Below are 24843 nucleotides of genomic sequence, written 5' to 3'. Positions count from 1 at the left end.
TATCCTTCCCAATCTGGCTCCCAAGATAACTTTTCTTTCATTACAAATGTATGCTTGTGCCCCTCTATATATCTTGACCTTTTATGTCTCAAGGCAGCAGATGGCAAGACCTGTCTGGATATATTTCTCTGTCCTCTCCCTAGAATAAGTGTGATTACTTTGGTGGACCTAATCTAAAAATGGAAAAATTTAGGAGCGAACCTGAGAACACAAGAGTCACTCAGAAAAGTTCAGCAAATGGCAGTAGGGATCTTTATCCTAACTACGTGAAAGCTGCAAGTTTGTAAATGAGGAGTTTATTTAAAATTATTCTAGGATTAGAGATGTGTCAAGGCACTAACTAACTCCAGAATGACAATGGGCAAGTTGGTGCTACTCACACGATGGAAGATACCCCAGCCCTCTACAGTGATCATGCTTATGTAAAACAGAGTCCTCTTGAGGCAAGAGGAAATAACTGGCACCCGGGTCTTTAACGTTCCCGATGTCAGATAAGTTAGTGGTCTGCAGACCTGAGTGTCCTGTTATAGCTGATACCGTGGAAAACTTTGAAAGCTATTTGGAAGAGCATCCACATTTACTATTATTATAATGGTAGGTCTCACTTAGATTTCACCAAGCCACCCATGACCAACACCACTGAGTTTTGGCAGTCAGCATAAAGACAACTGGCTTCATGCTGGGCCCTGTACTTCCAGGCAGGTTCCTTGTAGACCACAGAGAAGCAGAATTAAAGCTATGTGAATCACTCATTTATCATATTCTCATTATCTCCCCACTGGAAGGTAAGTCCCTCGAGGGCAATGAATTATATCCACTTTACTTGTTGATGTATCTCTAGCACCTAGGATAGTTCCTGGCACACAGAATTTCCCCAACAATATAGGTTGGGTGAATGAAGAAATGAATGCGGGCATCTATGTTTTCACTGTGACTCGGAGCAGACCCAGTCAACCTATCTCTGAGGATGATTGGGCAACATCTACCCTAATTGTTACCAACTTTGGTGTTTTAGACTATGAATGTGGGAAATGACAACATGTTTGACTTCTCCTTGGCTTGCTTTTCTTCCAGATTTCCAACTGCCTTCTCTCTACCCATAGTGTAGAGAAATAAATGGGGTCCATTGTGTCTTAATAGGCCTGTCAACTTAAACGAGACATGAATTTCTTTCTTTTTTTTCACTGAGCTGTTATTCTGGGTGTTTCACCCAATTGTTCTGGCTCAAGAAGGGCAGAAATGATTTTCTGTATCTGTATGGCCCATGGATTTAGAAACTTTGGGGACCACAGAAATCTTTTCTTTTTTCCCTTTATTCCTTCACTTTTCCCCCTTCTCTATTTAAAAAAAAAAAAAGGTATTTAAGAACAATTTATTGAGCTCTGCACAATGGCCAGGATTATGCTAGGCATCGGGGAGAAACACAAACATTAAAAAAAACCTATCAGTTACCCTCAAGCAGCACAGTCTCTTAGATGAACAATAATGGCAAGACAATGTGATCGGTGGTATAATAAAAGCATGTAGAGAATGGTATTATGGCACAGAAGAAGGAGCCAACAAGTCTGTCAGGAAGAGTCAGAAAATGCCTCACAAGAAGGTGACATTTAGGCATTGAAACATGAGTAAGTCACAAAGTCACAAATTGGGGAGGGGCGAAGGGTTCTCAGGCAGAGAGGCAAATGTGTGGAAAGTTCAAGTAATATTCCATGTAATAGAAATCAGTGAAGTGTGCCTAGTGAGTGGTGGGTATATGGAAACCCTAGAAAATGTGCATGGCAGGAGTACTGCTGGGACAAAGATACTAAACAGCCACACCTTTCAAAATCTGAGCTTTCATCTACAGATAGTAGGTAGTTATATTTTAAGCAGAGGAGCAAAATGTTTTAAAAGATAACTTTGACTAAACAAGGAAGGAGAAGAATCAGAGACCTTATTGCAGTTAGATTTAGCAGATACTTAGGAGGAGGAAGTGACACTTCACCAATAAATGAGGGCACGGATCCAGAGAGTAAGTATTGAGTTCTGCTGTGAACAGGTGCTCATTAATAACCCAAGGAAAGATACCCAGGAAGAAGGTAGAGAGGGATTTCTGCAGTTCCAGAGAAGGGTGAGGCTTGAGGCTATGGATCCAGGCATCACCTGGGAAGAGATGGTATTTATAAGAAAGTGGGAAGATTATCAGGGAACTCCCAAGTGGACTGATCCCCTTTGTAAGGGTTATATTACATAGGGGATGCCCATTTGGTAGATGACTTTCATTTCTTTATGTCGGGGGACCATAGAATCCTAAGAGATGTTTCAAGAGGTTTGGGAACACCGGACATTCTAAGCAAAACTTGGTTTAACAGTAGCTTTTTGTGGCAACAGAATCTATAGCTTTCATCAAATTCTCCAAAGGATCTGAGCCAAAAAAGGATTAAAACCTATTGTGTTTTGGTAAATAGACATATGTATTTATATATGTCCGAGATACTTAGGACTTGAACTGAATTAAGAGGTTTGTTTCAGGCTAGAAGAAAAATTAATATAATGATCATGTTCTCATTTGGTCATTTTGAGAAAAAAAAATCCAAGTTCCATGACTGTTTTGGGGACAGGGCAAAGAAGAGAGGTAAGAGAGAAGAGGGAATTTAGTTGGATTCATGACTTGGTAAGAAAAATTTCATATCTCTATTCTATTCAGAGCATATCTCCACACAAAAAATGATTCAGATTAAATGATTGATCATATATAACAAAATGGAGGAATGAAGCAACTATCTGTATAGTATTACCTTTGTCATAAAAGTATTACCTTTGTCATTTTGAATAAGATATGTATTTCAGAAATTCCTAAGTTACCATTCCTTCAGATCACTCCTCCCATCACTACAATATCTAGTTTGGTTTCATATTTTGAACTTGCTCCAAGTCTCTCACTTGACCATCAATGCACATAGTCAAGACTTTCTCCATAGTAGGCTTCTCCAGGTAAAGAGTATTCATTGAAGGTTATACTATTAATGGAATCTAAGCATAGTGTAAAAATCATCAATTATTTTTACATCAAAGGATGCTATCAAGAGAGTCAAGACATTAATAGAACAGGAAAAAACTGTTTGCAAATCACTTATCTGATAAGGGCCTGTATCCCAAATATATAAAAAACTCTTACAATTAAACAATAAAAAGACAAATAACCCAATCTAAAAATGAATAAAGGATTAGAATAGACAGTTCTCCAAAGAAGATATATAAATAAATGGTCAATAAGAACGTGAAAAAATGTTCTCCACCGTTAGTCATTAGAGAAAGACAAATCAAAACCACAGTGAGATACCACTCACAGGATGGCTAGAATTTAAAACAAAAACAAATTTAAAAAAACCAGAAAATAACAAGTGTTGGCAAAGATGAAGAATTGGAACCTTTGTACATTACTGATGGGAATATAAAATGATGCAGCCACTGTAGAAAACAGTTTGGCAGTTCCTCAAAAAGCTAAAGATAGAGTTAACATATGACTCAGAAATTCTACTCTTAGATATATACTCAAGAGAATTGAAAACATATGTTCACACACCAAAAAACTTGTACACAAATGTTCATAGAAGCATTATTTATAAAAGCTTAAAAGTAGAAACAACCCAAGTGTCCCTCAACTGACATATAGATAAATAAAATGTGGTACATTTTTACAGTGAAATATTACTCCACCCTAAAAAGGAATGAAGTAGTGACACAGACTTCAATGTGGCTCAACCTTGAAAACATGATGCTAAGTGACAGAAACCAGATACAAAAGGCCACATTGTTGTATGAGTCCAATCAGATGAAATGTCCCAAATACAAAAATCCAGAGACAGAAAGTGGATTTGCGGTTGTCAGTTGGTGGGGAGAAAAGGGAATTGGGAGGTATGGGGTTTCATTTGGGGATGGTGAGCATGTTCTGGAATTGTAGAGTGGTGATGGTTGCACAACATTGTGAATATACTAAAGGTCACTGAACCGCACAATTTAAAATGGTTAAGATATGTTATATGCATTTCACCTCAATAAAAAAATATCAAAAAAATTTGCCAATTAACTTCAGCTCTAACCCCAAAATAAGACAATTAGAATCTACAAAATTTTTCAAAAAGTCTCTTTCTTTGCAGAAGTCAAATATTTACACATTGGATGAGAATCTCCCATCATTTTAAGATTTATTCTACTCTGTTAGCAACATTTATTCTAATCCTGTTAAAAGCTCAGGCACATTGAAACCCTCAGTAAATAACAGAAGAAGCATAGAAAACATGATCATGCCTTTGCTTAGTGAGTACGTTTCCAAAATAAAATGACAAGACATTCTTTTAAAAGCCTCTTCAAATGTATATGAGTATTCTCAAGTTTAAAACTCTTTGGAAGTAATGCTGGAGAATAAGGGGGTAGGAGTCCACACACTACCAACCTCTCTTCCTATCTCTGTTTCTTCAGGATGTGAAAGCCGAGCTTGGGTCATCAAGGTACTTTGGAATTCTTTTGAATCTTGAACCTTTTTTTGCATTCAAATTATTTCCATTTGCATTTGGAACACAGAACACCAGAAACTTCCACCCTGTACAGTCCCCAAGAAAGCTCATTCTATTTCTGTTTGTCTTCATATTATACAGCAGGGGGGAATCTGTGTGCCACAGAGGAGGGGTTTGACTTTTTTAAGAGAGGCTGGTGATCATGTTAGATAACTAACAAAAAATGTCCCTGTGCCAGCAAGACCATTTGATGACCCCGACATGGGGAGGGGGGGGGGGAAGAAATTACAAGACTTTTTTTTTTTTTTTTTTTTTTTTGCAAAGTGTGCACCCACCTCCCGTGTTAACTCCTGAAGGACTCTGTCCCTAAGCCCCGAGGCTCTCCGAGTGGCAGGCGGGAGCAGCCACGATACCGTGCAGGCCAGTGCAAAATGAATGTGGGCGACCCCTTGCCCACAAATTATCAAGAATTTCAAAAAGTCGACAGCAAGGCCATCCATTCAGCAGCTGTCCACGGTGCAAACTCATGGAGGAAGGGGTTTGATCAGATGGACCCTACCTGCGATGAGAGGTGAGTTACCGAACCCCCAGAACCTCACCATCCTCACCTAAAACAGGAGTCTAATAATCCCCATCCCTCCCGGTTGCTGCCAGACTTTTTTTTTTTTTTTTTTTTTGGTAAGTCTCAAGCTTGAATGCTATTGTTGAACATGTTTCCCATTTTTCTACGGGGAAGCGGGTGCTATGTATTTCGACGGGGTCTGGGAGTAGCAGGAAAGCCTTTTGGCGGATTAACTATGGGTCCCTCAAAGATTAAGGAAGGGGCCAAGGGGGCCGGCACTTCCTCTCATCTCCAACCTGACACACTTTGCCTCTCTCTGTGTTTTTATTAGCTCGTATCCTCAGTACATCAGTGGCAAGGGTGATGAAACCGGTGGCAGATTTAACTGCCAGGCAGCTGGGTCACTGTCCCGTGGGTCTTGTTGTCATGCTGCGATCTTAAAGTGACCACGGCTGCTTGGGCTGCTGCTTTCCCGAAGACTCCGGGAGAGACCACTGAATAGTTAATCGGTGGCGAAGGAAGGGAAGAGGCTGTTGCTTGCAGAAAGCGCAGAGAAGCTGCTTTGAAAAATCCCAAGGTGGCTGGATATCAAGAACACGGTTCCTGCTGTGGGCAGCTGTGTGTGCGAAGGGCAGCCCGAGGGCTTAAAATCAAATCTCCAGCATGGGTTGGTACCCTCCCCTGGGGCCACAGCAACAGAGGCGAGAAGCCTAAACACTACAAAATGCAGAAACTCTCAATGCTATGGGATGAGGGTTATCATTTAGAGTTATCTTTATTGTTAGCAGCATCGGTGAATAATGTGTTCTCAGGGAAAGAAAGAGAGAGGAAGGGAGGAAGGGAGGAAGGGAGGAAGGAAGGAAGGAAGGAAAGAAGGAAGGAAGGAAGGAAGGAAGGAAGGAAGGAAGGAAGGAAGGAAGGAAGGAAGGAAGAAAGAAAGAAAGAAAGAAAGAAAGAAAGAAAGAAAGAAAGAAAGAAAGAAAGAAAGAAAGAAAGAAAGAAAGAAAGAAAGAAAGAAAGAAAGAAAAAAGAAAAAAGAAAAAAGAAAAGAAAAGAAAAAGAAAAGAAGAAAAAGAAAGTGTTAGAGAGAGAGAAACCAGGATGACTTATTTCACAGGGAAGAACTGCAGGCCCCTTACCTGAAACCGTCTCATGTCCCTCGGGTTCCCTGCTGTTTTCAAACAATTCTGATTGCACTTGAGGAAGAATTTTAGAAAGAATCTGCGAAGAGAAAGCAATGTGTTACATTTTGGAGTAAACATTTTTTAGGAGAAAATAGATCTGCATTCTATTAGATTTGATTTGAAAGTGATTGTGTTTCAAGTCTGGGGAATTTCAGCCGGCCCTGCCTGGGAAAGAACACCCCTGACCCTGTGCAATTTGCAAATTTGGATGTTTGCAATCACACGCCTGCTCCACCACCATTGAGGATTGTGAAGCGGTTCACAAGCGGGGCTCTGGTTTGTAGAGCGGCCCCCCGAGTCGCAAGGGCACTCTGTCTCCCAAAACTAAGGCTTCCCAAGCAGCAGTGACTCCTGCCGTGCAAAAATGTCTTGCTCCTGGGTAAAAAAATGGCATGACTTCACCCAGAATCGCAGGGTTTCTCACGCATGTGGCTTTCCGCTGGCCACACACACCTTCATGCTCACACACCTCACACATATACCCTCGCACACAAAGGGCCCCTGATATTTTTAACCAATGTACATAAAATCAGAAAACAGTACGTTGCCATCCGGAGGCAGATCAGTCTGTGCAGGTTTACGTTGGGGTTTTTATGACTCGTAACAAGTGTGAATGTCCTCTCAGACCTTCCGTAGATTATCCAGAGAAGTACAGAAGCACCAAATAATGATCTGAGCTTATCATTCATCATAAGGCATATTTTTAAGCCAAGAGTCTCTATGCAAAACTATCTGTGCAATTTTAAAATTGGGCATCTTTAATCAGAAAACTACATCAACCCAGAGAAATGGCAGAGGTGGCCTTTTCAGCCATTTACCTATTTAATGTTTGGGATTTTGTTTCAAAACACAGTAAGTTTTTCATTTATCTCACTTGCAGAGTCCTTTTCCTTAAAAAAAAAAAAAAAAAAAAAAATCCAGCTTTTGCAGTGTTAAAGTCCCAGGTGAGCTAGGCCTATTTCCCTTTCTGTTACTATGACAACGAAATTTTACCGCAGTCCCAAAGTCCCTCCAGAACTCTCACATCCATGCCTTGAATTAGAACTTTAAAGGAAAAGATATACATTTTTTCCCCAGGATTTACCAACAAAAATAAGTAGAAATCAACAATGCTTCCAAAAATTCTATTTTAAAGCAACGGCTGGTGAGATGCTCTCATGGTGACCTTCTGTTTACTTTTATTTTTTTAAGAATCACACAAAAGAATTAGAGAGCGCTCCAGCTAATTGTATTTAGCACTTAAAGGGGAAAAAAAAAAACCTGATGGAAAGATAAACAGTAAATGATAAAGGAGGGGAGAATGGGAACCACGTTCTTCAAGATGGTTTCTGTATTTGAGGCTCTTTTACTCTAGATTTGCTGAAAATATTTGGCCAAGTGCTCCCGACCCCTATTTATGAATAAGATGGGGTGTGAATTTGGAAATAACAGCTGAATTTGTTTTCATTATGTTATAACATCTGCTTTCAACTTCCCTCTTTTAATCTTTGCTGGGGTGGGAGGTTAGGCACAACCTGTGCCATGAAAGTATCAGGGTCTTTATCCGGAGGACAGGGCAGTGCAAATATTCCACCACACAGCTTTTTTTTTTTTTTTCTTTTGCTCCACACTGCTTTCTGCAGTGTTCAAATTCACAACCTGCCTTTGCTTCCCAAAGTGCAGGGAAATGTCTGCCCGTATGAATCAGAGGTTGATCAGAATGCAAACATTTTATTTTTGTAAGGGGAAACGTTCTTGCACTTGTACCTTCCCAGAAGACACAGCTACAGCCACTCACAATGCACGGAGATGCTCTCATGATATGCTTAAAACTTGCTTTTTTTCTCACTCAAGTCTCCTTCCAAACAGCAGCCCCCACTCCCACACTGCATTTGTCCTCCAACGCCCCCGAGAGTGATTTATACCTTTTTCCCCTCCTATCACCAAATCAAGTGCTCTTTCCTACTCAGTCCTTGATTTGGGGAAAGTTTTGCTTTGACCGGTCTTATAATGCACACCCTCTGTGTGCTATACTTTCCCTTACCTACCTGACCCTTCCTCTAAAACGTATCTGGTGAAAACATTAATGCTCGTGAAGGCATTATTATATGCCTGGTGTGGTAGGTGCAAAAGTGCAGAAGAAATAAATGTTTACGTGGAATCAAATTGATTTAGGGAAACAAGGGGCCTGCTGAAAGGGTCGATTCAGTTTCAATTAGGACCCTTATCAGTTCCTCGGGTGGGAAGTTTTAACTCCTTTGTCGGCCTGGGGACTGAGTTTGTAATTTGTAACCGGCCCCCTGAACACTGAGGATATATTTTTCCATTCACAAAGGCGAAGAGAGAGGTGGAGGTGAGAGGAGAGAGAGAAAAAAAAATTCTTTTACATTGTATAGGACTTCCTAAAAGAAGGTATGGCTGCTTCTAAATGGCTAGCTCCAGAAATCATATTTTATATGTGAGCCTAAACATTAATTGAAAGGAATTCAGGGGTTTACTGATATCTCCAATTTTTTCTCTTCCTTTTACTGCTGTCTTCCACCTCCCTACCACCCCCTCCACCCACCATGCTCAGGGGCTTGATACAGAACCCTTGACTAACTATACCATCCATTAACCACAGGGTGACTTGCAGGGAACAAATCCCTTGGGTCTGGATCCCTCCGAAGCCAGAGCTGTCTGGAAAATGTCAGCGCTCTGCACTCAGAAACGGGAAACCCAAATGAATTACAAGATTCAGACTAAACGTGCAGATTCTCATCAGGATGGAAGTTGTTATTTCCACTTTCCCCGAACAATGTTGACTACATAAATACTAGAACGGCTTAGCGCAGTACACTTTGCAAGGTTTCTCATCTCATTCCTTAGGAGGGAACACCAACAACTAACAAGGATTATCCTTGTTCTCAAGATACAGGGGAATAGAGAGGTGGGATCCAAATGTGAACTCAACCCAGCACATTGCAACCTGGCTCCTAGGTCAGCTGAGGTGACGTAATGTACCAAATGGCATTTCTTCACCCCACAGATATTTATTACATGTTGACAGTATTCTAGTCTTGACCTGTTCCAACTATGTAACCAACTTAGCTCACTTCTCTGGGTCTCAGTCCGTTCAACTGGTTTTAACTAGCTTATCTCTAGGGTTCTTCCAATATTAATATTCTATGATGGCAAAGAAAAGTATGTAGAGTTGAGAGCCCTCCAGAAATGGCTACACTGATGGAAAAAAAACCACTGAAGACAAAAAAGACCATGATTTACTATAGTCCAAGTGGGGTGTACATAGGATTTTCTGAGAGATAGGTCAAACCCACTGATCTGAGGGGGGCGGGGAATAAGCAGAGACAGCTGGTTGGTGGACAGTGCGGCATCTTGAGTGATGCCTTGGTCTGAACAGGCAGTTCCCCAGGGCTTGGCAGGCAAACTGTTGAGTGACCATTATCTTAGGCTCCCTTCTACATGCTTCTGAGGCAGAATGTGACTCAGGAACATCACTGATCAGAGCCATCTCTGTCCCCTCTCACCATCCTATGCTGGTCCAGTAGCTGAAAGGTACAGGGGTCACAGAGGGGAGGGAAAGAAAGTTTGCCAAGTGTCTACTCTGTGCCATGCCCTGAGCTAGGTGCTTCCCATACAGTGTGTCATTTTTTTTTTCTTACAACAGCTTTACTAATGAATTCTGATGAATCATCTCACAGCTAGGAAAACAAAGTCACCAAAAATTTTAAAAAGTTGACCAAGATCGCACAGCTTGTAAGTGGCAGAAACAAGGATCTGAACCTGGGTCCTTCTCACAGCAAGTTCCATCTGGCAGTCTATGCTTCCTGAACCAATTAGATTGTGGTGATGGTTGCACAACTCTGTGAATATATTAAAAGCTATTGAACTGTACACTTTAAATAAGTGAACTCTATCATATGTAAATTATACCTCAATATAGCTGTTCTTAAAAAAACTCAAAAAATGGTCCGAAAGAAAGAAAGAAAGAAAAAGAAAGAAGAAGGAGGGGAGGGGAGGGGAGGGGAGAGGAGAGGGGAGAGGAGGAGAGGAGGGGAGAGGGGAGGAGAGGAGAGGAGAGGAGAGGAGAGGAGAGGAGAGGAGAGGAGAGGAGAGGAGAGGAGAGGAGAGGAGAGGAGAGAGGATGGGAAGGAGAAAAAGAAAAAAAGAAAAAAATCCTTCAACATGAAGGATTCTGGTTTCTTGAAGAGTGAGTGGACCATAGCATCCCAAGAGGAAAACACTAGGTAAAAGGCAGTTGCATGGAAGTAAATGCCTATTAATGAAAATCCCTGCTGAATTCATTTATTTACCCATTTGATCAATCATAGTGTATATAGTTTGTTCCACAAAGGTTCTGGATGGCAAATAAGATGGACCAAATCTTTACCCTCATGGAGCACACACCAAACTATTCAAAATATGCTTTTTCCAATTCTGAGAGGAATCTGGAGACCCCTGAATATGGGTTTAAGTTCTCAGGGGACTTTTCAACAACCCAGAAATCTCTTTCTCTCTCAATCTCTGGGAACACTGTTCAAGAATAGAATGAGAGTTCCTAGGTGGGTCTAGACTTGTCCTGAGGCCATTCCAAACAGAAACCGAGATTCAAACTAGTTGGCACAAATAGGGTGCAAAGTCAAGGTTCAGAGGTGAAGGCAGTGGGGCAGGGGTGGGGTGGTTGTCTCTAAATCAAAGGAAGGGCAATTACTTAGTATTCATGCCAGATGCCAGAATTATAACCAATGATCTGACTAGTATAAAACCTAGAATAACTTTTGTCCAGATTTGTGATAGAGGTCATGCAATTCAACTCCCATTTGTGATCCAAGATCTAGTGTCTTCTTCTAAAAAACTTGCAATACAAAAAGTGTTGAGAAAAGCACGAGAGCTTCTTTCAACAAAAGGATTAGACAAGGATGTGTATCAAAAGAATGTGAACTTAGCACTAGTAACAGCTACCATTAGGCAGAACCTTACTCTATGCAAAATAATATGTAAAATACCTTTCACTTTGAAACTTATTCCCTTAAAAAAATCTAATTCTACCTATGCTGGGAATAATTTCTGCAATGCCATGGTCACATATTACACATCATGAAGATGAGAACACCCCCCCCATACTCTCCGAAAGCCAAGGACAGAGGGTACTATATCTGGTTCTTTCTCTCTGCCACAATGCTGTATAAGCAGGCTGGCTCACTGAAGTCCGAGCCATATAGCCTCACAAACTGTGTAGGTGTCTAAAGGCCTAAGTCCATTGATTTTGGAGGAAGACACATTTTATCTGGATTAACTACTAACCATCCTTTTCTGGAGTCCACAATAAATTGAAATACAATTGGCTTACACTGTTGGTGTGTGCTTCCTTTCCCTTAGAACACTCATACCATTTCTAAGAACTATCAAATGCAGGGATAGACTGGATCATAAAATCATATTTGAAAGAAATGAGCAGTTGTCTCTCCTCTCCCACAGCCCTGTCGAGCTTTTGTCCTTTGGGGGACGAGGTAGAGTGAGGGGTCATGCTGGATGGACACACCCCTGGGTCCATTTTCTCATTCAGGGCAGCTAACATGGCAGCTCACTCTGTTTTATAAGGTAGGGAAACCTCTAAGTGCTGGGTTTCCCCTTGAGACCAATAAAAAACAAAATGATGGTGTTCCAGGTTTAATCTAGGTCTTAACTGCGAGATCCTCTTTGAACCTTCCTACAACAGAAAGAGTATATTTTCCTCTCCCAAAAGCCTCCAACAGAATCCAAATCCAGGCGGCCAAAGTAAGGTGAAGGGCAGCAGAGGGCCCTATGCTTCACTGGAAGATAACATGCCCTATTGATTGTTTCAGGTGTCAGCCCAAGTAAGAAAGGGTCCTGAAGCTTCAAGGGCTTTGTGAAGACTCTCACCAAAGTCCACAAAAACTAAGAAACTCTGGAAGGTCAAACTCCCCATTGGCTCTTGCTACACCTTAAGAACTTTGACAATGGGGCATCTGAGAATGTTCCGTACTTGCAATCTGCTTGGAAAGATGAAGGGCAGCACAAAAGTTCAAGAAGATCCATGGAAAGGGGAGATAAATTAAAAATCTTGACTGACTGGCTTCTTTAGGTTTCAATCAAATACTCATTTTTATAAGCTGATTTTCTATGTAATTCATTTATTCAAACAACCCCTTAAAATGTAAATATAAATACATGAACATAGTAGGCACAGAATCTTTCATCTCCACAGACATTCCTATGGAAGAGGTTTATGACCACTAAAGCTTATTCACTTAGACTATTTCAATGAAAGGCCATCTCAGATCCAAAAAATGTAAGTTTACAGAAAATTTTGAAGCACTAAATTTTCTTACTTACAACTATACTCAATGTCTCTAACTTCCCATAGCTAAAAGACTAATTATGATGATGATTATAATAACAAAGAATCCACCTTCACCAACTTCATATTATGTGCCATGTGTGATTTCTTTTAATCCATCCACCTCTGAGAGTAGGAGGATCAACATCTCCATTCTACAGAGGAGTTAAACAAGACTCAGACAGGTCAGCTCACTTGTCCAAGGTCAAGCAGCTAATAAGTGCAGGAGCTAGGAGGGGAACTCTGCTTTGTCTGACTCTTAGAAGAACATTGCTCTGGTGGGAACCCGGCCATGCTTCTTTTGAAGGAAAAGGTAGGACACACTGCCAAGCAGCTCTTTGTTTTGGGAACTACAACCTCATTGATCTACGTGGGGGATTATGTTGCATTCTTCGTTTTACTCTCTGGAAATGAGAGTGAAATCATTCTTCATGTCACAAAACCAAACAAGCAAGCAAACAAAAATGTCTCTCATTCCTATCAGGACCTGCATTCTCTGGAAATTCGGTAGCTCTTTTGGAGTGTGCAGAGAAAGATAAGCAAGTCTATCAAGATTTTGGAAAACGGGATGTCCAAAGAACCCACCTGGTCCAAAGATGACAGGGCCCAAAGAGCCACTACAAAAAGAATGTACGAAATTGCCCTGAGTGGATGAGGAAGATTCCAAACCATTTGTCCATCATGACTACAGAGAAAAAAGGGGCTGGAAGTCAAATGTGCAACCTAAGAAGTTGAATTAAGTCTTGGAAAACATTTTTTGAGAGTCAAGTCACCAAGCTAAATTTTGAAAGCCTTACCCAAGGGACAGAGGAGACTCTCCTACATTGGATATTTTTAAATAGACCAGCAAGTTAATTTCTTTGGCAGCAGAAAATTTCAGTCTTTTATGTGGCAGCTCATTGGGGCGTCCCTTCCAAGTCATTTCCACATTATGCCAAGGCTTCTGCATTATTATTATTATCATCATCATCATCATCATCGTCATTATTATTATTTGCTTGCTTAGTATTTATTGTAAAAATTCGGGACATTCAGTTTCTCCCTCCTATAACGTGATTCTCTAGGCCAGTAGTGAGGAATAGTTACCCATGCAAAGTGTTTGGTTGAAGAGCTGGGACCTAGTAAGTTAGCTCCCTCACCTTTTGCTAGGCCTGCTTCTGCTCCCCTCCCCTGAACTGCCCCTTCTTCCCCACCACCTTTTAAAATGGCCCATTTTCCAAACAAAACTATACCAGAGGGAGTTGCCATAAATTCAAATATGATTCTCTCTGCATTGCTTATCTGTCCAATATTAAAGTTCTTTTTTTGATTTTTAAGAAGAGATATTTTAAAAGGAAGAAAATGCCATTAAATCTATTATAGCAGATTGCAGGAAAAGAGGTACAGGAGAAGACAGTGAGTCAGGATCCTCATCACTGTCTTCAGTAAACTGTGGCCAGGCAAAATCATTTGGTTCCTAACTGGCAGCAGGCCCCATCAAATCATATTCTATTCCGTGTTCACTCCAATTACAAGCTCCTGGAAGTGGCATTTCAGTGTGGCAACAGAGCCTTCGATCCCAAACATGCTGCCTCGGGAGTGGATCTGCTATATTCATTTAGGCATCGGGAGGGAGCGACTTCCCCCGCTGTGTAATTCTGACTCTGTATCGATAGACTTCATTTCATGATTTCTTTGGAAGTGAACGTCTCCCATAGCTCAAGTGGCAAACAATTGACTGGCAATTGTCACCGAGGTACATAAAAACAGGGAGCCACTTTGATTCTCCACTTACTTCTGACCAATAACCCACTATAGTTTCTGAGGACCTGGGGTTATATGTTGGGATTTTTTTTTTCTTCTGTAGTCAGACATCTTCACTCTCCTGAATTCCATTACTTGGCAACATGAGGCTGGTAGGGAAAAAAATCTCCAAGGAAAAGTCCTTGTTTTTGCACTCCGATGAGAATCTGACACCATTAATGAAAATAATAATTGAACTCTTTGGGCTTAAATTGGAATGAAACACAACACGAAGAGCATGTTTGTAATTCCAATTGTTCTGGTAAACCGTCTTTGGAGGGCTCTTTGCAATGTGCGCAGTCCCATCTTTTCCTTCTGTGTTTTTGTTTGTTTTGTTTTGCTTTTAACCCAAGTCCTCTCTTTGGCCCTATCCCTTCTTCTCCCTTCTGATCAAGAAAAGGAAAAAAGACAGAGGGAAACAGAGCGTGTTACCGACCGACTTCAGGGAGCATCTTTCTATGAGACTTCAGAATTGGAATACAAATCTATTTCCCTTTCTAATGCCACGACTACTCGGGTGAAGGAGAGAAATGAAGTTATTAGCCAGCCATCAGCTTAATGGGTCCTCACCGTCCTATTTCCTTAGCGCCCCTTCCCCCCTGTGCAGCCCCCCTCCCCCTCCCAGCGCTCTGCCCTCCCTGTGAAGCTCATCTATGCTAGGCTGAGCAGTGAACACCAATTACACCAAGAGCCCTTTGCTGCTGCCTGGTCCGCTGGTTTTACTGTTTTGCCAGATGGTTGAGGCCAATGTGTAAAACTCTCTACCCTACCATTAATTCATAACTTGGTAATAACTTTCCCACGGCTCCAGGAAATTGAAATGAAGTGCAAATGTGAATATTTGGAAAGGGAATCAAGGTTGGACAACTCTTTTATACCTGCCAGAGTAGATAACAGTCAGACAAAAAGGATCTCCTTTTTTTACACAGGCCGGAATGTGATTTTCCCCAAAACCAAGGTGGACTGACACAAATACGCACTATCGGATAAAGTGGTGAACGAAGTTCAGAGTTTGAGTCTCTCCCATCATTGCTTTCTCTCTGCAGTTTTTCGCTTTCTACTTATTGCACCTATGGGTCCACTCACTAATGACCTTGAGTTTGAGCGTCTATGTAATGTTACATTCTTATGACAGAGTCGTAGATTAGCAGATATGAGTGCATTCTCTTGCTAAGACAGGACACCATCCAATGTTTGTTAGCATCATTAAACTAAAACTGACTTTTCACCTGCTCCCATACCATATGCAGCTGCAAATTTTTAAATTAAACTATGAAGCCATGCATAAATTTACATATATTACAGACTAGCCTCTCCATTTAACATGCAAATGTACTCCAATGTTTCAGAACACCTTCTGTCGCTAATTAATTTGCTGAATTATAATTAGACTAATCCTGCATAATTAATAAGCACAGATTTTTTTTTAATTTGTAAGCAGCTTGAGGAGATCATTCACTTCCTTCTATAAACTGCTAAGTAAGTGTTAAAAAAAATCTGGAAAGAACATGTGTGAAAAGGTATGTTTGATGTCGCATACAAACTCAAACTAGCGTGGAAGATACAGAAGTCAGTATTGATAAAGGTACATATTTGAAGCCAACATTCAAACAATCAAAAAAAAATCGCATTCAGAGGATGGGGACTAATTCTCCCTTTGTCTCCTTGTATATAATGTTTTATTCTTCGCCTTCTATCCGTCGGATCTTCCAAGATCACAGAGGCGGGAGAGGATTAAAGTAACCGTATGTTGTATTAGGAGAGATAATGATATTAACACTCCACTGTATATCAAAACACTCTGTGCATGCTGGGTGCTTATAAGCCCCTTTGATGGTATTTGGAATCATTTTCATTTTGGCTGCCAAAAACACCCGAGATCCATCTAGTGGAAACAATTAAGTTCCATTAGTACTGTATCCATTCGGTAATGATTACAATGAAGGGTCCCCTCTTTAATGCTGAAGAGTACAGTCTCAAAGAAACGTATGCATCTGCGCTCTTGAAAATGGGAAACTGTATAGCCGTACAACCAAGCATGAAGCTCCATTTCGACTCCTAAAATAAACCAGAATCAGAAGGGTCAAGGTAAGTAGACACCTTACTGGAAAATTTGAGGGACAGTAGGAATCTGGAAGGTCAAGGCAAGCTTAATACAGAGTCATGCGAATTGAGAATGAACCTAAAACAACAAAGTGGGAAATGCGTGTTCTGGCAGGGGGAAGTGATCAAACTTTCAAAGAGAGGAGAAATATAACTTTGGAGAAAGAGGGAGCTCCTTGGCCCTCCCACACAGCTAAATCACTAATAGCAGCCAAAAGATTGGTAAGCCAAAAGAACAGAGCTGCTTGAAATGTGCCTGGCTGTCTATCCCTGGAGTTTAGGTTTTTACAGTGACTCTACACACAACAGCAACTTCTTCTGAAGAACTGGGGGAAGCAGTTTTCCCAAGTTCGTTACCATATACTTCCTCGTTACTAGTCAGCCAACTTTTTTATTTTTTTATTTTTTTATTTTTTTTTGACAAAGCAAGGACATAAGCTAGCTTAGGAGTTGAGATGAAAGTTAAGGAGTATATATGCTCAGAGGCCTGTGGCCACAGCCAGGAGCAGATGCCAGAGGGTCAAACCAAGGGGCAGCTTCTACCTCTGCCCCAAGGGGCATCTACCTTAGACTCCAGCTATGTCATGGGGTTATTACAGTGACTAACCAGACTGAGAAAAATATTTTGCAAGCACCTGGAAAAAGTGCAACAATTTTTCTGCGCTAAGCAATGTTATTACTTGGAAGGTTTGGAAACATAAGACATTTGGACAGTTTTTCTGAGCCAAACCGTAGCATTTGCCTTGGGTTTCCACCTGAAGAGATTAACCAGTTTAGGAGGATATTTATAAGCCTAAAAGAAAGGGAGGTTTCTGCGTCTTCCATAGTTATGCAGAAAGAACTTAATAACGACAGCTGGAATAATACTACTACTAAGAGGCTAAAATTATTTTCTTTCAAAAAATATGCAAATGGCCATGGAAATCCTTAATACTGTCTTCACCTTTCAAAAAATTCATTTTAATGTATTGTGTTGGACCTAGCACGCCACATCCTATATCTGCAGCTTAGAGACAGAAAGAGCCAGAAGGTCACCCAGTCAAGACCCACATATGGAGAGGCAAGTGATTTGCTTTTGGTTTGGGGGTTTTTGGATATTTTCTTCAGCTTTACCAGCCAATTTCAAAATATGTACCCATGGGAGAGAGCCGAGAGGAAGCAGTTGCGACCCATGTGGAGTTAGGTTTTGAGACATTCCTGACAAGTTATTAGGGAGAAAGAGAAACAACTTTGTGGCATTTAAACACTAAGGTGTAAAGCAATTAGTTAGCAAATCCACATCACTTTTGGCTAATGGGTTTTTCCCCTCACATACATTCCAGGAAATTTCTCTAATTTTATTTTTTAGCAGGAAGATTTTCCCCCATGAACATCATGTCCGGTTTATTCCTGTGATTCATTCTGTCTCTTTCCCTCTCTCTACCCAGCTCCCAAATTCAGGATGATATATTGTGCTTTTTAAAGGCTACATAAAAGTTGTCTGGTGGGGGGCAGAGGATGAGTTGGGAAGAATGGGTGATGGAAGAAAAGAAGCCAAGATTATAATGACATCAAAGATCTACTTCATCTGAGTACTATGACGGCTTGCCTCCACTAGCCACGAAGGCTCACATTCACCGGTTAATGTAACCTTCATGCCAAAAAAGGGAAAAAGAAAGAAAGTGTAACCTGACAGGTAGCAGGTGGTACATATGGAATTATCATTGGCTATTAACACCAGGTCGGGTATCATATTAGCCACTTTCAGACTGCATTTGCCAAACCCACATAAAAATATAAAACCAGGTATTTCAATATTGTGTCACTCCCTTAGCAAAACAGATTTTCTTATATTACTCATAGTAGAGTCAGCCGGCTTTTATTAGAATTTTTTAAACTTTTTTTTTTTCTTAAAGGAAGCACTAAACCTAAATGATATAAAAAAGAAACTGGGACAAAAATCAGGTCAAGAATTTGATACAAAAGGCATCCAGATAAAGCTAATAATATTCCAGAGTGTTGTCAGTAGAGCGGAATACAATGACATTAGCCTAATCTCGGCCCAACCCCTATATCTACACGAGGTTCCAGGAATCAGGCATTCTGTCTAATTTTTTTTTTGTTTTTGTTTTTTTTGTTTTTGGGTTTTTTTTTTTTTCATTCAAACTTTGCTGATTCTACAGCCTCTATTTACTTTATGGGTATCACTACCTTTCTGGAAATTTTGAAATCTTAGTGCCAAAAATGGAATCTTTCTTTTAAATGTCATTAAGAGGGGCAGCCCGGGTGGCTTGGTGGTTTAGCGCTGCCTTCAGCCCAGGGTGTGATCCTGGAGACCCGGGATCGAGTCCCACATTGGGCTCCCTGCATGGAGTCTGCTTCTCCCTCTGCCTGTGTCTCTGCCTCTCTCTTTGTGTCTCTCATGAATAAATAAATAAAATCTTTAAAAAAAATGCCATTAAGAGATTTTTATCTGTTCTACTTTTCTTCATTCTCTAAAATACCACTGCATTTTGTACTAAATCTGATTTTCTCACAAAGGCCACTAACTATTGGTTCTCACTTCACCCATGAGTAGATAACTAGAATCTCCTCCCTTTTTTTTAGAGGGAGGAGGGGCAGAGGGAGAGAGAGAGAGAGAGAATCTTAAGCAGGCTCCACGCCCAGCACAGAGCCCCATAAGAATCATGACCTGAGCCAAAATCAAGAGTTGAACGCTTAACTGACTGAGCCACCCAGATGCCCCTAGAACCTCCTTTCATTTTCTCTTTAAAAAGCAGAGGCTCCAATGAAAAATCTCATAATGGAACCAGATTCAGGCACTCTTCGGTGGGAACAGAAGCAGTCCCGGCACTTCTCCTGGGACATCCTACATTCCAAATCTCTCTCTTCCACACCATATCATATTGTTGGTCAACATGCTGGATTACTAGAACAAGGTGATGCAGAGCTACTTTATTTCAAAAATGAAGGCCAAGCATAAAATCCTCCCCCAAATTTGAGTTACTAGGACTTCTTCCCCTAGGTCAAAGAAAGTATAAATGTGAATGGGGAAGATTCATGTAACATCCTATATGTCAGCCCCAGTTTGCTTGAAACAAGACCCTAAGTTCATTTTAAGGTTTCAAAAGTCTTAGACCTAGCCTAAACAAAAGTCTACCTTTTCAAATAACTTCTAAACTAATGACAATCATTTTTCTTTTTTTAACCCAGTTTTATGATATGCAGTGTTTTACAAGTCCAGCCCATTTGTAAAGAGGAGAGTTGATTTTAGATACTTCCTCCTGCCCTTCATTAAATAAGATCTGTTCTTGCAGTCAGGTGCAGTAGAATATGTGTCTATACAGCATATTCACTTGAGACCATATAATCATGATGACTCAAATAAAGAAAAAATTTTTTGAGAAAAAGCTCATGATGATAAGATCCTAAACTTGGTATCTACAAAGATCCTAAACTTTAATAGTTCAACCACGCATTTCCTTCACCAGAACAGATCATTGCTGCATCAAAATACACAACACACACACACACACACACACACACAAAGTAGGATAGCACAAAAGGTATATAAAAGTTGCATCTTTTCCCCAAAACTCAGTTGAGGCTTTCAATGCCATTGGCTTTCTCACTCTCCAAAATGCCTTTGAAATAAGTGCTGAGAAGCCAAATGGACCATCCCAAGTTCCTTTTGGAATACGGCAGAGAATTCAATAAGTGGCTAAAATTTCAGCATTATGAGGGGAAGAAAGGCTTGGATAATCGACAAGCTCAATATTCAATAATCTGAAAAATCCAAAGAGTTTGTTTTATTCATATGAGCCTTCCCTGGTCCAAAACTTAAGAGTTGAGTTTGTGGTTTCTCCCCATGCAGTAGATAATGGAACGCAGCCATTAAAGAAAAAAATTACTTCCCTTGGGGAGTCAGCAGCTGACCTGGAAGTAAAACATATCAGCCCTTCACTCAGAGGCCACAGAGCCTGTTCTGCTTTCTCAGGGAGCTGCCAGGACTCAAGCGAGCAGTAGGACTGGGTCCAGGAGCATGGGAAAATGATGGTCACAGCTCCCTGGGGAAGAAGCACAGAAGATTGCAGAGCCACGCTGGGAGAAAGGCAGCTCTGTCTAGCCCAGCATTTTCTGCTGACTCGGACACCGGTGATCCAATGCCAGCCTCTGCCTGGCAAAGCTATCAGCAGGATGGCCACCCCCAGATATGGCCCAGGAATGCCTCTGGCCCAACACCATCACAAGGAAGTCATCTTGGCTCATGCATGAGTCAGAATTTATTGGCTGCACATTAGTCCTGAGTTGAAGCTACAACTCTACCATTCCCCCTGCTAGAATCCTGCCTTGAAATATGACAGAACAGGAAAAAGCACGCCCGTGCTGGTTACCATCCCTTGGCTTGCCAACGTAATTACAGTTAAGCCACGCTGAGCAATAGCTAGGCGTCCAATCCACTTCTAGAGTCCTTTATTTTCTAAGAAGAGGGAGACTTCATCACTCCCAGGAACATGGCTGCTTTAAGTTTTCTTCAGATAACCCAGGTTCTAAACTGATCAAAATGTGTTTCCATCTCCCTGCCTTATTTGCCAGGGTCTTGAATTGGGGGCGGCACGTTAGTTCAAGTTTAAGATGTAGTCCACCTGAGAGGCCCAGTGTAGTTCAGTCTTTCAGATGGTTTGTCCCCATCTTGAGGCTTATGATTTTGTTAGGAATATATTCTATCTTGAGGCCAGCCACAGTTGTAGTAACAAAATCTTTTTTTTTTCTTTTTTTGGTGAACAAAGCAAGGCAGTTGACTTTTATATTAGAATTTTAAAAAGCGCTAAACCAGTTCTCCAAAATAAGTGGGCTCAGTCTGGCTTTAACTCAACTATCTTCACCTGGGTTGAATGTTTACCCTTCTCCTAATGAGATGACTCATTGAAAAGTGAAGATAAATGTCACCTACTTTTCATGCGATCTATAAAATTAATCTCCCATGCTTATGTTAATACCGATAATGTAGTGTAGGAGGCAGTGTGACCCAGAGGATACAACTTTAAGGCTAGTGTGTTCAATTACTGCCTATAATACTGACAATATTTTCACCTCTCTGTTTCGCTGCCTACTCCCGACCCTCGTACACGTTCCCTCACATATCTTCCCTGTAAAATTGGGTATTACTTCAGGGAGATGCTGGGAGAATTACTTAGGTGCTTTGGGAAACAACTTAAAACACCTTTTAGAAGTTTCTTGTGAAATAGCAGAGATTGTTAACGTCCCCACCATGGCATCAGCCTCCGGTAAATAACCATGACACATTTAGCAAATTGTCTTTCTACTCCGTGAAAAACGATCCCACGCAGGTAACCCTCCACCCAAAGGGGTCCGTTTATTTCCAGAGAATAGATGACACAGAAGGAGGGCTCCACGGATAGTAATTAAGTCACCAAGCTAAGAAGAGATCAGTGCTTACACTTCAGGGGTTAAACCAAGAGCTGATTACAGGGAGAAGCAATTCATGTTCTGTATTCAGCTGTAAAATAAACTGGGAGTTCTGTGTTTGGTGTCTGAAACATCTTTCGGAACACTAAATCAATTTAATATCAATAATTGCCAGATAGATGCTAGATTAAATGAACCAACACAGATAGCTTTGTTCGCAGAGAAAAGAGGGCCAAATGGCCTTCATTAGCATGACTAATCCCAAAGTTCTGTGGTTTGATAATCAGACGTCTAGGCCTGAATTTTGACTCTCGCAATATATAGTTTGGCACGAGACATTGTAAATCCAGCTATTCTATGCCTTTAGCATACATGCAGAATATCAGAACAGCAAGGTGACATTTATAAGCGTCCCTATTAGCCACCACTGCGCCCACTGGCGCTCGGAAACACACCAGACGCACAGAAAACGAGGAGCTTGCTCTTCAGTGCAGGGCTGAGGCTTTTCCCAGACCTGTTTCTGGGGCGCTTTAGAAACACCTGCTTCGGCCTTGGGGGGGACCATCTTAATGGGAGTTTCAGAAACCAGGCCTTTCTTCCCAGCTCTCCAGCAACCCCACGATGCTGGTCCCTTTCCTATTGTGGTGATTACAGGACCGAATGGGCCTCGTAACCGAAGGCTCGGTAGTATTTTCACCTTAGACCCTGAGAATATTTCCTTTTTTTTTTTTTTTTTTTTTTTGGTTTGAAATTCTAACATATCTTCTTTCTTAGCAACTTCTCAATTTTGAAAATCATCGCGAATTTCATCCCTAAACAACCCTGTGAATTTCCGGCTTCCTCGCCGGCTCTCCTAACTAGAAAAGAATGGGCTTTGCGGAAACCCGGCGGCCTACGAAACGAGCCCAGGAAGGTCATCAGAGTGACTGGCGTGGGTGGGAGCTGGGGGGTTGTCAGGGCCTGGGTTCCGCCACGGGCATTTGGACGTGCAGAGAAGTGTTGGCAGGGCACCAGAGACCTGGCAAAAGGGGACTGTGGACGTTATCAGTTGTCGGCCCCAATTCGCTAATCCTGGGGTCCACCCCTCACCCCTAACCTACCATTGCGTCACCTCAGCCAATCCTTGTGAATACGCTTCACCAGCTGCCCTTTGAAGAGTGAGCGAGCCTGTGTGTGTGTGTGTGTGTGTGTGTGTGTGTGTGTGTGTGTGTGTGAACTGCCAGAAACACAGAATAGCTCTTCAGGGTCTAATCACTGGGCGGCCAAGCCTCTGCACAGTCTCCTTTGGAGGTCTGTGAGCCTCGGGTCGGAGCAGCTGCCTCTGAGTCATGGTGGGCTGTGGGGCCCCAAATCCCTTCATAGCTGATCTGGGGAGAGAGAGAAAGTACTCAGCTTTTCATTTCCATGATAGAAAGGAAGATTTTTTTTTTTTCCCAAAACCCTCACAGCCCATACAGGGAATGCATTTTAAAGTCAAATATGACTCTCCCTATACTTTGGTTTGGAAAATCACAGACTCTGATTATAAATGGTCCTAGAGCACAACTGATATGTGCAAGTACCAGCCAATTCCTTGTAGGCTTTACTCCCCTTCACTAAGCGTATATGTGCATGTGTGTGTGTGTGTGTGTGTGTGTTGCTCACTGTCATGTTTCTCTTACTTTCCCCGATTCACACAACTTGAGGTTGAAGTATTCCTCAACCGCCCCACCTAACATGTGCTCTAAGGAGTCTTGACTCAGACAGGCAGCCAGTTCAGAGGAGCAAAGAAGGTCCTTCGACTGTGAGGCAGGACCACCAGCTGCATGTCCCCAGGAACTGAGGCCAACAGTGCAAAGTGTGAGGAGGACCTCTTTATCCTCTCCACATGGCAGCCTGGTGAGAAGTCAGGGGTTTCTGTGAGTTCTCTGGGACTGAGTCAAAAGCAGGCCGGCTCACCCACTGTAGATGCTATTACAAAGGGAAGCATTTAGGAGACCTCATGTCTGGCCTGTGAAGTCTCTCCACCCAGCCCCACCTCTCCTGTCTTTCTAGTGTTCTTCTCAAGTCTTGCTAAGAACAATACACTAGAGCTTGGACTGGATGATGATCAAGTCTCTTGGGAAATAACCTGGAGAGGTGGACAGGACTTGTGCCTCTGTGAGTGGAACATCAGTCTTTATATCATGACTTTGACAAAGGAGACATAGCTTTCTCTCTAGGCATCCCCTTCGCTGATTCGGAGTGCGCCATATTAAGGGTTTTCATTTAGTCAGAAAGTGTGCATTGGTCCCACTCTCCTTAATACTCATGGACTCCCCTGACGTGTTCCGCCAACTCAGAAGCACGAGTCCCTTCCATCTTTCCAGGCTATTTTGTAAGAGATTTGATCACCATCAACCCATGTAATCATGTATTGTTGCATATAAGACTAGAGAAGTACCCTAGAAAGTTCTATTCATAGCCTTTGGAGCCATCGAGTTTCACTAAACTACCCAGAGGGTATGAAAACAGGCTCTCCACCAGATCAGAAATCCCCTAAAATGAAGAAGGAAGACCCTATGATCCTTTGAAGCCAGCAGGAAGATTTGGAAGTCCCAGGATGTAGGAAAAGGAAGAGAGTTTCAGGACTGTGACAGTGAGTTTTGAGTGTCAGCTCAGCTAGGCTCTAGTGCCCAGTTATTTAACCAAACATTAATGTAGGTGTTGCTGTGGAGCTATTTGTAACATGTGGTTAACATCTGTAATTAGTCGGCTTTAAGTAAAGGAGATTACCTTCCCGATGTGGGTGGGTCTCAGCCGGTTAGTTGAAGGCCAAAAGCAAAAACTGACATTTCCCAAAGAAGAGATTCTGCTGCAAGATTACAGCACTGAGCCCACTTGAACTTCCAGGCTGCAAGGCTGCCCTATGGGATTTGAACTCCTTAACCCCCACCCCACAACTGTATAAGCCAATTCAAATCCATATACAATCTCCTATCAGTTCCT

The 24843-nt window shown here is 41.7% G+C and overlaps 1 protein-coding gene across 2 annotated transcripts in view; it reads right to left on the bottom strand.

Annotated features, from left to right (window-relative positions):
* The window catches only part of EBF2 (EBF transcription factor 2), a 192508-nt gene that overhangs the window by 51799 nt on the left and 115866 nt on the right, over positions 1–24843 (bottom strand). For both annotated transcript variants that reach the window (XM_072796221.1, XM_072796222.1), the window contains exon 7: positions 6198–6279. In XM_072796221.1, coding sequence (XP_072652322.1) covers positions 6198–6279 — 82 coding nt within the window. The remainder of the gene's footprint in view (positions 1–6197; positions 6280–24843) is intronic.

This window comes from Canis lupus, chromosome 24 (genome assembly GCF_048164855.1).
Source record: "Canis lupus baileyi chromosome 24, mCanLup2.hap1, whole genome shotgun sequence".
NCBI lineage: Eukaryota > Metazoa > Chordata > Mammalia > Carnivora > Canidae > Canis > Canis lupus.
This window is presented reverse-complemented; position numbering and strand designations above follow the sequence as displayed.